General features: G+C 46.4%; 5 protein-coding genes across 9 annotated transcripts; 4 read left to right on the forward strand and 1 right to left on the reverse strand.

The window, feature by feature from the left end:
* The first annotated feature begins 43 nt into the window (after window positions 1-43).
* Window positions 44-1395, forward strand: LOC122612132 (peroxisomal (S)-2-hydroxy-acid oxidase GLO5). The gene is made up of 2 exons (XM_043785543.1): window positions 44-547; window positions 607-1395. The coding sequence occupies exons 1-2, from the start codon at window positions 144-146 to the stop codon at window positions 1301-1303; spliced, it is 1101 nt and encodes a 366-aa protein (XP_043641478.1). The 5' UTR covers window positions 44-143; the 3' UTR covers window positions 1304-1395.
* A 379-nt stretch (window positions 1396-1774) lies between these two features.
* Window positions 1775-2928, forward strand: LOC122614003 (INO80 complex subunit E). The gene is made up of 3 exons (XM_043788454.1): window positions 1775-2086; window positions 2144-2706; window positions 2765-2928. Exons 1-3 carry the CDS (start codon window positions 1853-1855, stop codon window positions 2859-2861), a joined length of 894 nt encoding a protein of 297 aa, XP_043644389.1. The 5' UTR covers window positions 1775-1852; the 3' UTR covers window positions 2862-2928.
* A 428-nt stretch (window positions 2929-3356) lies between these two features.
* On the forward strand, window positions 3357-9384 carry LOC122613712 (transcription factor E4F1). Of its 5 annotated transcripts, none has more exons than XM_043788023.1 (13): window positions 3359-3913; window positions 3972-4074; window positions 4137-4553; window positions 4617-4766; window positions 4825-4938; window positions 5012-5380; window positions 6150-6875; window positions 6946-7125; window positions 7184-7279; window positions 7466-7501; window positions 7586-7861; window positions 8010-8919; window positions 8978-9384. In XM_043788023.1, the coding sequence occupies exons 1-13, from the start codon at window positions 3533-3535 to the stop codon at window positions 9180-9182; spliced, it is 3963 nt and encodes a 1320-aa protein (XP_043643958.1). In that variant the 5' UTR covers window positions 3359-3532; the 3' UTR covers window positions 9183-9384. The 5 variants fall into 5 exon arrangements, with proteins under 5 accessions (XP_043643961.1, XP_043643958.1, XP_043643959.1 ...); XM_043788024.1 differs by having other exon boundaries at window positions 8013-8919; XM_043788025.1 differs by having other exon boundaries at window positions 3984-4074.
* A 354-nt stretch (window positions 9385-9738) lies between these two features.
* LOC122613713 (tigger transposable element-derived protein 6) lies at window positions 9739-10723 on the reverse strand. Its single transcript, XM_043788029.1, has 2 exons — window positions 10466-10723; window positions 9739-10400 (listed from the first exon to the last, which is right to left on the reverse strand). Exons 1-2 carry the CDS (start codon window positions 10576-10578, stop codon window positions 9836-9838), a joined length of 678 nt encoding a protein of 225 aa, XP_043643964.1. The 5' UTR covers window positions 10579-10723; the 3' UTR covers window positions 9739-9835.
* Window positions 10724-11078: 355 nt separating this feature from the next.
* On the forward strand, window positions 11079-13843 carry LOC122612909 (zinc finger protein 2). The gene is made up of 6 exons (XM_043786786.1): window positions 11079-11757; window positions 11820-12125; window positions 12182-12373; window positions 12429-12530; window positions 12586-13264; window positions 13319-13843. The coding sequence occupies exons 1-6, from the start codon at window positions 11220-11222 to the stop codon at window positions 13572-13574; spliced, it is 2073 nt and encodes a 690-aa protein (XP_043642721.1). The 5' UTR covers window positions 11079-11219; the 3' UTR covers window positions 13575-13843.

A 13843-nucleotide genomic window follows, 5' to 3' on the forward strand; every position in this document is an offset into this window, starting at 1 on the left:
CGATTCCCCGGTTTATAGACTCTGCCGGGCGAAAGCTGTTGATGCCGGCACCTAATCTCAGTGGGTTCAGTGCGAGTCTGGGAGGTGCGTCAAGAGGTGTTGCCAAACATTGTATATTTCCATTCCCCTGTTATATAACGGCCATGGCTTTGGTGTGCGTGGAGGACTTTGAGAAAAAGGCTGCTGGGCAACTGGAGAAGAATGCCCTGGACTACTACCGCAGCGGCGCCGGTGAGCAGTTCACTTTGGGACTGAATCGCGACGCCTTCCGCCGGCTCCGTTTGCGGCCTCGCTGTTTGAGAGATGTCTCCCGCCTGGACATTAGTTGCAAAATCTTCGGAGAGCAGATGAAGTGGCCTTTGGGCATAGCTCCGACGGCTATGCAGAAGATGGCCCATCCGGAGGGCGAGGTAGGCAATGCCAGGGCGGCCGGAAAAGCCGGCTCCATCTTTATACTCAGCACACTGTCCACCACTTCGCTGGAGGATTTGGCAACTGGCGCCCCGGACACCATCAAATGGTTCCAACTATATATCTACAAGGATCGGTGAGATACTAGTATTTATATATCTATTCTATAGTAAAAACTATCAACTTAAAATACAGTACCATCACGGAAAAACTGGTGCGCCGTGCCGAGAAGGCCAACTTCAAAGCGCTCGTCCTGACTATCGATGCCCCTATTTTCGGACACCGTCGAGCCGATGTGCGCAACAACTTCAGCCTACCATCGCACCTGACATTGGCCAATTTCCAGGGCGTTAAGGCTACTGGAGTGGGCAATGCCGCAATGGGCGCCTCAGGCATAAATGCGTACGTCTCTAGCCAGTTTGATCCAACCATCACCTGGAAGGATATTGCCTGGCTGAAGAGTATCACTCATCTGCCCATTGTGGTGAAGGGAGTTCTGACTGCCGAAGATGCTGTGTTGGCCCAGGAGTTTGGATGCGCCGGACTCATTGTTTCCAACCACGGAGCCCGCCAGATCGACACGGTTCCGGCCTCGATCGAAGCCCTGCCGGAGATCGTAAAGGCCGTGGGAGAGAATCTGGTGGTTATGCTGGACGGAGGCATCATGCAGGGCAATGATATCTTCAAGGCTTTGGCTCTTGGAGCAAAGACTGTCTTTGTGGGTCGTCCAGCTGTCTGGGGTTTGGCCTACAATGGACAGAAGGGCGTGGAAGAGATGCTGAGTGTGTTGAGAAAGGACTTCGAGATCACCATGGCGCTGATTGGTTGCCAAACTTTGGGAGACATCACGTCGGCAATGGTGGTGCATGAGAGTCAATATGCCAAGCTATAAATCAGAAACGTTTTAGTGTAGATACATAAAACTTATCAAACTTGCTTTTATAAATTCAATAAACATGTCAATAAAAATAAACTTAAAACATATTCTAGCAATTAACATCTTTATCGGTTTCCTCAGGTGATCATATTAATTAAGATTTTTAAATGTTTAGATGTCAGTCATTTTAGAAATATAAAGTCATATTAACATACAACATCTTTATAAAATTATATCAACAATGGAATTTCTAATAGCGTATACAATGTTTGGTTATTTAAACACCTGCTTTGCATATTAGTTTACAGAGTCTTTTTAAGCTCTTTTCAAATCAACAGTTTCCTAATGAAAGAGATAATTGCGAGTTTTAAATTAATATAAATTACTTAAATGACGAAACACAATTTTTGAGTGAGTGATAACAGAAACGGTAGATAATCGTCCGATAGCAATGCTCGAGTTAATCGATGAGTGTGCGAACTCGCAGCTATCGCAAAACTCCCATCTCTAAGAGGCATGTACATATAGGAAAAAATTAACAAAACGCGAGTCGATTAAAATACAATGCTAGACGGCTGGTACTGTAGATCCCTGGCCAACCAGGAAGATGGCGCTATCAAGGACGAGCCCCCGAGCGACGATGAGCCCCAACCGCCCGCCAGAGATCGTGTCCCGCCAATTTCCCGAGGAGCAGCACCCGCTAGCTCATCCTCGGTTTCCGCGGGCCTGGGAGCGGGCGAAACCGACTTTAAGGAGCGCTACAAGAACCTGAAGAAGAAGCTGAAGTTCCTCATATACGTAAATATCTAAAGTTGAACTTGGCCAACGGCAAGTCACAGCTTTTTGTGTTTACAGGAGAACGAGTACTTCCAGGATCTGTTGCACACCAACCAACGGCGTCTGCTAAAGGTTTCCCGGGATCGCACCTTCTTGCTGGACCGTCTGCTGCTGTACGAGAAGCCGGCCAAGGACTCCAGCGACTCGGATGCCACCGACAGCTCCGATTCGGAGCCAGCATCAACGTCAGGTGCGGCCGGGGGATCGCAGATATCAAAGGACGCTATTCGGCGCAAGCACAAAGACAAGGGGGCACCGGGAATACCAGGTGTGCCTCCGCACATGCCCACTGTGGGCGCCACACGAGGACGAAGACGGAAAATCCTAACCGGAATGTTGCCCGCGAACCATGGAATCACAGCAATCGCTGCCAAAAAACAACTTACCGCTACAGTTTCACCTTCGCAGCAGCCACTGCAACTCCACAGTGCTCCAAAGGAGGTGTCGCCTGGCTTCAGCCAAGCTGAGATTGCCCGCCAGCTGCAGGAGCGACGACCCAACCCGTTGGAGCTCATGAGTCCGGAGTGTACTTCGGCCACCGTCCCCACTACAATGCTCAGCGATGAGAGCCCCTCTAAGTGGTAATAAGATGTACCCTTTTCACATTGGCTCATCAATCTAATAATCGTGTTTTCTTAGTTATCCTAATGAGAGCCTGCAGCATCTGATGGAGGACGACTCTCACTCGCACGAGGTGGCCGCCGAGGAGTGCGTGCCCATGGAGTACACAAGTTAATATTTTTACTGAGCTAAATACTAAAAGCTAATAAATTCACTAGATCCATCTATGATCTTCAGTTTAACATACGTGTTTTAAATTAGCTTTCTTGATTCAAGATTCCACGGCCTTTCTTAATTAGATTGCAATTTAAATAGCTGCTTGGATTTCTAATAAACAAAAAAAAAACATTTAAAGTCGGACCATTTAATCGTGATCAAACACAAATATATACATTGATTATCAGGATATTCTGAATATATATAGGATATCTTTAATTTGTACTTTATAACAGCAATTGGCTAAGCAATTTTTTTTTATGTTTATGTTTTTCTCTTTGCGTATGTAAAGCTACAATGCGAGTAGTTGAAATAAATAATAGCAAACATTTTCAAAAATGTTTGGCATCCCTGGAAAACTGAAAATGCGATGGCGCGAAGAGTCGGCTTATCGATAGACGCTGTACATCGACCGAAGTCGCAGCCCTGGTAATTGTGTGCCAGCCCTGCCGCACAAAACACCAATGCAGAACAACCCTGTCTCACCAATTTATTTCGACGCGACGCGAGTGGAGAAAAACAATCAAGTTTTATTTGCTAAGACGTGATAAATTGTGGCGCTTCACCAGTTAATCGCTTCGAACGGACCGCTGGCGATACGGGTGCCACCAGATGAGCAGCTCGTGAACGATGGCGCTGAACAAGAGGAAGAGCCCGTACTCGGACGAAATTTCGGGCGCCGAAGTGGACTACAAGTTGTCATGTCGCTGCTGCTTGAAGACGAATGTGGAGTACCTCAAACTGGACTCGGTGGCGGTGGCGCGCAGTCTCGACCCGGCGGACGCTTCTGAGAAGATCCCGCTGCTCCGTTGCCTGCTCTTCTGCGTGAGCGCCGAGAATACGCCGGAGCTGCCGCAGAACATCTGCATCGAGTGCAGCAAGAGTCTGCAAATCGCCTACTACTTCCTTCAGAATGCCCTGCGTGCTCACGAGATCCTGTGCCGGAAGCTGTGCCCCAAGGTCTCAAGGAGACTGAATGGCACTTTGGCTCAAGAGCCAGCGCTGGCAGAGGTGGGTTGCCCTAAATAGTCGCCTTTCCAGCGTTCAATACTATGTTTTCCCCTTTCAGCCGGGGTCACAGCCCCTGAAAACAATGCGGCACGAGTGTCAGGTCTGCGGAGAAGTGGTTTACAATCGCCTCGAGCTCAAACAACACATTCGCCAGCATGCAGGTACAGTTTGCATTTCGCCACAACCGTAATTTACTTCACTAACAATGTAAATTCTTTTCCAGAGGGTCTGTCGTACAACTGCAAGTTGTGCAGCTTCACATCGTTAAAGCAACGCGTTTTGTTCGAGCACTATGTGACCATGCATAACATGCCCCTAAGCCAGGCAGAGGAGCACGTAAAATCAAAGCCTTTCTCAGCGCCAAAAGAAGAGGAGCTCAAGGCGGTGTGTACGCTTGAGGACATGGAGTTGCTGATACCCACCGTACTAAGGCCGGAAGATTACGTGCAGCCGCAGCCGCATATAGATAACGAGCAACTGCAAGACATTGAGCAGCAGCTGGCCGTTAGCATGGGTGAACCCGCACCGGCAGTGGACACCCTCACTTCCACCCTTCCGCCCATGGATACGCCCAATGTTAGCATCGGCACTGAGTACCTCGTTCTGCCCGATGGTTCGCTGCAACAAGTTAACGGAAGCGGTAAGTTGAGCGAGCACGAAGTTCATGATTGCAAAATGAAAAACTCATAATGATATTTTTAAGGCGTGGTCATCGAGTATATTGACGATAGCAAACCGAATAATTCAGCCAACGTCAATATAAGCCTACAAAATCTGCTGTCCAGCCAAAATGAACCAATGGACATCGATGTCAACGAATTAATCGTGGAGGATATGATGCCGCAGATAAGAAGTAAGATCATTTTCCGAGACTTACAAACCTATTCTACTATTTTTTTTTACGCTTACAGTCAAGGCAAAACCACCCGCTAGCGGAACATCCATTTACAAGCACAAGTGCAAATTGTGTCCGAAAGCATTTTCCACTGTAGCGCGTCTAAAATCTCATCAGTTGACTCACAGCAGTTAGTTTATTCCACCTTCATTAACAGCCGTCTTTTATCATACCCGATGACTAATTCACTCTCTTTCAAACAGATCTGCCCAAATTCTACTGCGACCAATGCAATTTTTACTCACTGCGCAGCGCCGATCTTATACAGCATTACAAGATGGTCCACCATCGGTTTGAAGAAAATGGAAAGATCGGAAAAGATCAGGCGCAAGTTGGAGAGTCCCGCGTCTACTCGTGCGACATGTGTCTGTTTGAGACGTCCACCGTCAGCCAGTTGCGAACCCACTACAAGGAGCGGCATACGGTGCAACCCACGGAGGTGCAGCTGCGTCCCAGTTGGACGGGCGAGCCGGCAGCCAACCCTGCCCCAACTACACCGAAAGGCGTTGCCGCCAAGCAGCAGACTCCAGCTACGATATCAAATCACATCGACATCCCGTTGGGCATTAAATGTGAGTCTTGAGTTCGTTTTAACCAGGGCATTTGAACTGGTATCAACTTTCACCGGGTTTTTGGACAGTTATGAAATAATTCGCAAAATTCTCACTAAGCTTTTCGTTAGTTAAATGAGTATATTTAATTATTATTTATTAGGTATTTCACCATATTTTTTGTTGAGCTTTTAACTAACTTTGTGCAATATTTTTTTTTAAATTTTTTTTTCTTTTTTCGGTAAACCATAAACCAAAATTCTACACAGAAGTAAAATTGAATGTTTATCCATGAAAATATAGATCATAGCAATCAAATTTGAAATTGTAAAATTTGTTGTACATACAAACTTAGCATAACACCGTGTACTTTTTAATGTATCGTGTATATCAAGGCACTGTCCTCTTTCTAGTAAATTGATGCTCATATCATAATGGCAATTAGTTTTTTGGCATTAAATATCGGGTAGGATTGGGGAATCTCTTTAGCCATCGCGCTGATGAAACTACAAAAAACGTTGAGGCCTTTATTCCATGTAAATAAAAGCAAATCGAATACAAGTGGAGGGATTGTGGACTTCCGGTAAGGACTTTGAAGGAGCAGTTTATATCGTTTTTGATAAAATTTAATTGTTCTTAGTTACCGTTGTTATTTTTAAGTTACTCCAGCCTGCACTCTAACCAAATTTTATTTAAGTCCAACAGTTTAAATTTGTGTACTCGTTTGAATTCCCCGGCTTTCCATTAAATATGTTTCATGTTGGCGTGTTTGTAATGTAATATCTTCCAGATCCCTCTGTTGTTGTGGAAACGCAAGCGCCAGTGGAGCAACCGGTACATCAACCAATGGTCAACCCAGTGCAGCAAATAGAGCCGATGGCCACCACATCGACGACCATCACTGAATCGGGCGACATCAACGTAGTGGTGGATGCGACGCCGCTCTTCTATGCAGCAACCTCCAATTCCCTGATTGTGACGAACTCGGCGCCAGTGACAACGGTGGTGGAATCCACCGGAGAGGCCGAAAACCATGCGTTTGGAATCTTTCCCGAAATCACAGAGGGCAATCTGCCCGAAAACGAAGCCGTACAGCAGACACCAGCAAACATATCTGGCAATTCGATGTTTGGCGACATGCAGGACTTCATTGACAACACCGATGTGGCTGCCATATGCACAATTCCCGCGGATGACATGCCCGTTGTGGATGGGGACGACATCGTGATTGATAATAACAATATCAGTCTGGACTTTGATGCCGAGAATTTGTTCGAGGACTTCGAGGAGGAAGAGGAAGCAGTGGGCGAGGAAGAAGAAGACGTCGAGAACGATGACGAGAATGACAACAATGATGCTGCCACGGATCAAAATCTGCTGCTGACCAGCGACGATGATGATGTGGACGACTTTGATGACGAGCAGTCGAAGCATCTGCAGAAGCCCTACTGCATTTACTGCAATAAGAAGTTTACCAGCCAGTATAAATTCGAGAACCACATGTTTATTCACCGGGGTAAGTCAGCTGGCTCGATCACATAGCTCAAGTAACCCATTACTCATGCACATATCTGGTTCGTCTGCAGGCCTGGCCCCCTATCGCTGCGAGTTGTGCACCAACCTTTACAACATGAAGCGACTGCTGATCAGACACTACAAAACTGTGCACAAACGAATGCCCACGAGGGACATGGTCCAGGCGAAGGGCGATAAGGTTTCCGTGGCCCGCACAAACATCGAAAAACTGTATCCTGGCAGGATAAAGAGTAAGCTACATGAAGTATAATTCAGTTCACAGCATCAGCAGTTTCTATCTACCTCCAGAACCAATGCTCATGTGCGCTAAGTGTCCGTTCGAATGCGAATCAGATTCCGAGATGCGCAAGCATCTAAATGCCCACCATGGGATTAATGAAGGAGGTGAGTAGACAATATATCAACAAATGTTAAGCTTTACTTGTGGTTTTTCTATCATTAAGATTATATTCATTTCAATTATTAAGTTTGTATTGTTTCATGAAAGCTTTCGATCAAAGGTATAATTTATGGTTATTCCTATGTTTTTATGGAAATGTGCTAACATGATCAATTATATTTTCATTTTAGTGTCCGAGCATGCAAACGAAGTGTTTATCATTCGCAGTAAGTAATTCTGTTATTTTGATTGGTTTAAAACCATTTTCTTCCTTATGGCTTTATATTAATACCTGTTAAATCCAACAACAGAATTACCATTTGAATGCCCGCGCTGCATTCGATCATTTGCTGCTAAGACCACCCTTAGTCGCCACCTGCAGCGCAGTCATTTGGTAGACACAATTATAGAGATGCAAGTGCCGCAAAGCGAGGAAGCCACCACGACGACCATGGCCACATCATCGTTAACAATACCTGGGCCAGAAAACCCGGTCATCGAGAATAGCCAGCAAAATGAGATGATGCAGACGGATGTTGGGGCTGAGAAGATGACGACGGCTGCTTTAGGCAATGGCGATGGCAATGGTAAGAGCCTCAGTAGCCTTGCACGAATCAACTCAAATTCCCATTCCAACTATGCCCAACACACGCCAACGCATAATTCAAAAGATAATCTAAAAACGCTGTTGTTCGGCGACGAACAATGATCGTTGATTGTTGTTGTACTCACCAGAAGTAGCCGTCAAAGAAGATGGATCAGGAGAACACGCGGAGCCGGCGGTGCAAGAGGAAGAACTGGATCCCGTAACATTGGACGCAGCCACCGCGGTGACTACAACAGCAATAGCAGCAGCAATATCAGCGGCAGCAGCAGCGGAAGCTAATTCGTCAGAGTCACCCGTTACAACCACAGCTTCGTCGTCAACTACTCTCTTTCCAACGCCCACACCGTTTGATTTTGAATACGACATAATGAGAGACGAAGCCCAGCAATCGTCGCCCAATATCCATGACGTCTCCAAAGCCTTTAGCGACAATGCCTCATCCAGCAGCCCAATTAATGAAAGCGACAAACTGCTTTCCGCCACTGTCCTGGAAGCATCGCCAGCGAAGGGCTTACGCTCCAACACCCGTCTGCATCGCTCTTCCATTTATGTGTGCAAGCTCTGTAGCCAAACATTTGACGAGCTGGGCAAGCTAGTCAAGCATGAAATGGAGCTACACTCCAGCACGGAACGATCTCGATGGGGCTATCAGCACAAGTGTGCCATCTGCAATACATCGTACCGCACGCTCACGTTGCTCAAGTTCCACATGAAGCGACACAGCAATCGGAAATCACAGTGCAAGCTGTGCCCCAAAACCTTTGTAACAATCGCAGAGCTCGAGCGGCACACGAAGGCCAAGCACAGCAAGGATAAGACGCTTCGGTGCTCTTTGGATGGCTGCCGGAAGACTTTTGCCTTCAAACACCATTTGGTACGCCATCAAAATGCCTCACATTTGAGCACGCGGTACATATGTCCCGTTTGCAATAAGGAGGAGCAATCCAATGTGCATTTGAAGAATCATATGAGCGTGCATAAAGGTGAGATAACCTACAAGTGTCCCAAGTGCGATCGCTCCTATTTGCGGCGTGGCAGGTGAGAGATTCACTTTCTAATCGTTTGTAAGCCTTCTAAAATCATTTCTCTTACACAGACTCGCAAGCCATGTTCTCTTAATCCATAATTTGCATCTCACCACCGAAGAGTTGGATAAAATCTCATCCCAGGCTAAGCGCCAGGCCGAACCTAACGACCTTAAAGACACGATGCCCCGGGCGCACCTGGGCCGTCGAAAGGATGTAGGTAGTGCTAGAGAAGAAAATGGGGAGCCCACAGGAGCTGATGATAATTCCAAGTAGTTTCAGCCTACGCTCTTACAATCAAGCAAAGTAATCGCACAATGTACAAAGTTTGATATAGTCTAAGTACTGTTCCTCTCCATCGTTTTAGCGCATCTAATGTCTTGAAGTTTTCCTGTTAAGTTGTAGACTAAGCCATTAAACACAATCTCTCATATAAAATTAGCTGAAATACAGACGAATGATCATTTATTGACAGATAGATTCCAGTGACAGTGAAATTTTCAATGTATTATGTGGATCCAAAAGAAGGCTATGCCCAATTGGCGACATGCAGCTTACGGAACCGCTTTAGACATAACTATCCGCAACCATCTCGCCGTCTCAAGCTGTCAGTAATTAATCCATTCGATTTCCAAGCATGATTGAGGCAACCTCTACCAGCTGGCTCTGTAATAGCCAAAGAGAAACGCTTCACATATAGTGTTTAAAATTCTCCATTATATATATATAATTTTTTTTTTGGCAAGCGGCTCCTATGAGTCGTGTATTTTATATATTTACGAGCAATGTCATGGATAGAATAACCCAATAGTTTTAAAGAAAGAAAGATTAGTAATCTTCAACGATGTTATACTTATAAAATATACATACATTAAATAACTTTTACTACTAGATTCGACCAAAATTGGTATTTATATTGCTTGCTTCGGTCAAGGAAGCTCCTTCTTGAAGATGTTCCACTTCCAGCTCCACTGGTTTTCCAGGCTGAGCAACTGCTGGTAGGAAACATAGTCATCCTTAGCGAATTCTTTTAGGCGGGCCAACTGCATCATAGCCTCTTCGGTGGAGTAGATAGGCTCTATCAAAGTCACGGGATAAGGCTCATCACAATCATCCTTATTCGAGATCGGTTCGCTTTTGACCAGAATGGCCTCGAACTCCTGTAGATCCAGGCTGTCGCCGGTGGCATTGTAACCGATGTTGTGTCGCTTCCGCCATTTCTCCAGCCATCCGGAGGATGCGGAGAAATTGGAGTAGCCCAGTTCCACCGCTATTTGCTTGGCCTTCTCCCGGACCATTTCCCCTGATATGGGTATGTTCTCGCTCCGAACTCGCGAGAACCAATCGAAGCACATCTCATCGATCTGGGCGCCCCGCTGACTGAGGGGATTCCTTCGCATCTGGTTCATTTTCAGCTCTCCGGTCAACAAACCCTCTTTAATAGACTGTTTGTGCTTCAAAATGTCTGCTGCTTGTGTCTTCCCAATGTTAAATCTGCAGAAATTCGTTACTTTTACTTGTTCATTTGTATGTATGTATGTATCAAGCATTGACCTTACCTTTTAGCCAGATCCCGAACCGTTAGCTTATTTCGCTCCTGGGACCGGATTACCTCCATTTTCTCCTCCAAAGTGAGCAGTGTTCTAGTTTTCCTGACTCTTCCCGGTAGCATATTTGGTGACGAACATTACTAGTGAGCGATGAACACTATTGTCTGTCGAAATTGGTGGAACTCGCTGCAAAATTAGACAGTTTTCTTGTCCGCTCAAGGGAGTGTCCGTCCGCCCACATATACTCGGTGCAGTGTGACCAGAGCGAGAGCACGTACAAAAGGCGAGGGCGTATGCAAGATTTTTTTTAACGGGGGTTAATGGGGAATTAAGAACTTTTTTATTTTTAATTATTTCTAAAGAAAACTCTTGTCCAGTATTGTAGCTATTTTTGAAGACGAACCACAATGGCTATAGCCCCTGAACCATTTTCAGATCAGCGACTGTAACTCAAAAGTTACTGCCCGAACACAACGTCCTGTAATCTTATTGTAATCATGTAACTTTATACGCAATACCTACAAATTAGCTCCCATACGAAGTGGTGCACCCCCCGGACCCCTTTGGGTACGCCCTTGAATCTAAAAATACGCTCCTGGCAGCCGGCATGGGAACTTGTGCGACTCGAGACACGGTCACACTGCTTTTGATCACAAAAGAGCGGTATAAAATACAATACACATTGTTTGCCGAACATATTTTGAAACGCCTACCACAAACTGATAATCCAGCGAAGAGGAGCATCTTGATCAACCGCAGCGCCATGGACGCCGCCGTACCGGATCCCGCGCTGCTGGCCATGAACAAGCTGAACAAGGGCTCCAAGTGCCGAGCGTGTCTATCGGTGGACCGGAAAACCGTGCAGTTGAGCGCCGAGGTGCCCAACCTGCAGAAGAGTCGCACCTACGCCCAGAGCCTGAAGCAGGTCACCAACCTGGACCTGCGGGTCATTAGTCCAGGTGGGTACCTGTGGCCCATGCAGATCTGCGTGCGCTGCTGTCGCGCCCTGGAGGTGGCGATGCACTTTGTCGAGATGGCCCTGGATTCGAATAGAAAGCTCCATGGCGAAGCTAAAAGCGTAAAGCTGCCCAGTCCCACTGGAGAGCTTAAACGGAAGGCCAGCAACGAAACGATCCCCTGGAACCAGTTTAGCCAGGAGTTCGAGCAGTTTGTCGAAGGCTACGAGGGTGCGACTACGGGTCCCATCGAGGAGAATGTGCTCTACATGCGAGGTACCAAGGTGCCCCGACTGGATGTCGACGCTTCATCGGGTAGCAAGACAGCGCCGAAGGAAGATGAAGGTACCCTTTTTGATTTCTTATCCTAACATGCACTCTAATATACGTAATTCACCCCCAAAAAGTGATACTTTTCGATGTCAAGTACGACACCAATGATCTGGAGGAGGAGGACGAGAACGACGGCTCAGATGCCAAGAACAATGAGACCTTCTTTGAGAACAGTATTACACCTGGAGAGACTGTTATGGTCGTATCCGTCGCGGAAAAAAATGGCGAGAATAATAACAATTACAATTTCAATAACAAAAACGGCGATGTGACGGATGACGAGTGCGACCTTATACAACGCGCTCTGGAGATGACTCTAAACGACGAAGGCTGTAGCCAAAGTCCGAAGAAGGACGCCAACAATGAAACTCAGATGAAATGTAAGTATATCTAAACTATTTATAGACTATTCATAGTTATCATTTCTGCTTTCTAGCCAATGGAATAGAGGTCTCATCTCCGCTCTTTATTAAGCTGGCCACGACTAGCAGTACGATGGTCAATATACCCATTCTGAAATGCAACATTTGCCAATACTCGCATACCGATGCGGAGCAGCTCCAAATTCATTACAAAAGTATTCACAAGATTTCTATGATCGAAGACGATATAATTGGTCTAAACAAAAGTGAGCTGCTTTTTCTATTCACTTCCTTGCACCGATCTTATGAGTTTTGTTTCAGATCAAAACTTCAAGTGCCGACCTTGCAATAGTTATGAGACGAAAGACAGGAATGAAATGCAGAAGCATCTGATCGACCACCACAAAATAGATGGAGATTTCGGTAGGCTTTAAGATTCGGACTAGGAGATCCATTACTTAATGCGTTTATCCACCAGAAATGTACTGCTATATGCAGGCAAATTGCCCGGCTTGCGACAGGATCTTCAAGGATCAGCGCTCGGCCAGGAAACATTACACCAGGGTGCACACCCCGGTGCAAATTGCGGTGTCGCCAACGGAAACATATGCTTGCACGGCATGCGACAAGGTGTTCAACCAGAAGGCCAGCCTCCACAGCCACCAGCGTTTCTGCCAGGTGAAGGATGTCGTGCACTGCAGCTTCTGCGATCAGCAGTTCAACAGCATGCGCAAGTACGAGCTGCACTTGCAGCAACTCCATGCCGTGGAAACAGTACACGAGTGTGAGATCTGCCGGCGGAGCTTCAAGAGCGCCGAAACCCTAACCATGCATCGCAAGCGGCACTCGGAGAGGCACTTCCAGTGCAGTAAGTGTTCGCTTAACTACGTAAACTCGGCTGAGTTGCGAGTGCACTACGAGCGAGCTCACGTCAACGAGGAACCTGTGAGCTGCCTAACCTGTGGCAATCAATTTCAAAACATGACCCTGCTGCGCGAGCACGAACAAAGAAGTCACCAGAAGTCTAAGGTCTGGCGCTGTGAGGTGTGCAACTTCGAGACGAAGACCAGGTGGCACAGGCGTCAGCATCAGTACGAGCACATGGATTACCCGTACAAGTGTCAGAATTGCACCAGCGAGTTCGCTGATCGCAGCAAGTACGTAATTTAATCTATCACGGGGACCGGAATTCATCACTATGCCTGTTTCAGATTCCGCCAACATTCCAAGAAGGTGCACGGCATCGAGCTGAGCGACGAGCAGTTGGCTGAAATGTTCCGCGAGAAGAAGGGCTACACCAATCGTCACGATGCATTCAACAAGTCGATCAACTCGCTGGAGATTCCAGGTCTCACGGAAGACTGTTTTACAGAGCTGGAGAGCTTGGGCGTGGATTATGACGACATAACTACAGATCTCTTTGCCAGCTCCGCCTCTCTGGACAACCTGCTAAATTTGATACCTTAAAAACCGGCGACGATCAATCTACCTGCATAGAATTTACAATTGAAACGGGGAAAATATTAGCTGACGAGAGCAAGAAGACTGCCTGCACTTTACAAATCGCCCTAACCGAAATAGCAATTATACACCGCACTGTTTAAGTTTGAACAACTATTTTGCTCAACAAAATCAGATCTGAACATTCATTTATATGTATTCACATTGAAACCATGATATTTTTGAAGTCACAATCTCAATAAACAAGGACACACGCGTTTCTGAAGCGCACAAAA

This window comes from Drosophila teissieri, chromosome 2R, assembly GCF_016746235.2.
Source record: "Drosophila teissieri strain GT53w chromosome 2R, Prin_Dtei_1.1, whole genome shotgun sequence".
Lineage (NCBI taxonomy): Eukaryota > Metazoa > Arthropoda > Insecta > Diptera > Drosophilidae > Drosophila > Drosophila teissieri.

Bases quoted from the DNA above. Each gene is read 5' to 3' on its own strand.
- LOC122612909 (XM_043786786.1), top strand. From the start codon at position 11,220: ATGGACGCCGCCGTACCGGATCCCGCGCTGCTGGCCATGAACAAGCTG. The intron at 11,758-11,819 runs GTACCCTTTTTG...ACCCCCAAAAAG, and splicing joins AGCGCCGAAGGAAGATGAAG to TGATACTTTTCGATGTCAAG. The intron at 12,374-12,428 runs GTGAGCTGCTTT...GTTTTGTTTCAG, and splicing joins TATAATTGGTCTAAACAAAA to ATCAAAACTTCAAGTGCCGA.
- LOC122613712 (XM_043788023.1), top strand. From the start codon at position 3,533: ATGGCGCTGAACAAGAGGAAGAGCCCGTACTCGGACGAAATTTCGGGC. The intron at 6,876-6,945 runs GTAAGTCAGCTG...GTTCGTCTGCAG, and splicing joins CCACATGTTTATTCACCGGG to GCCTGGCCCCCTATCGCTGC. The intron at 7,862-8,009 runs GTAAGAGCCTCA...TGTACTCACCAG, and splicing joins AGGCAATGGCGATGGCAATG to AAGTAGCCGTCAAAGAAGAT.
- LOC122612132 (XM_043785543.1), top strand. From the start codon at position 144: ATGGCTTTGGTGTGCGTGGAGGACTTTGAGAAAAAGGCTGCTGGGCAA. The intron at 548-606 runs GTGAGATACTAG...CTTAAAATACAG, and splicing joins CTATATATCTACAAGGATCG to TACCATCACGGAAAAACTGG.
- LOC122613713 (XM_043788029.1), bottom strand. From the start codon at position 10,578: ATGCTACCGGGAAGAGTCAGGAAAACTAGAACACTGCTCACTTTGGAG. The intron at 10,401-10,465 runs GTAAGGTCAATG...GAATTTCTGCAG, and splicing joins GTTCGGGATCTGGCTAAAAG to ATTTAACATTGGGAAGACAC.
- LOC122614003 (XM_043788454.1), top strand. From the start codon at position 1,853: ATGCTAGACGGCTGGTACTGTAGATCCCTGGCCAACCAGGAAGATGGC. The intron at 2,087-2,143 runs GTAAATATCTAA...TTGTGTTTACAG, and splicing joins AGCTGAAGTTCCTCATATAC to GAGAACGAGTACTTCCAGGA. The intron at 2,707-2,764 runs GTAATAAGATGT...GTGTTTTCTTAG, and splicing joins GATGAGAGCCCCTCTAAGTG to TTATCCTAATGAGAGCCTGC.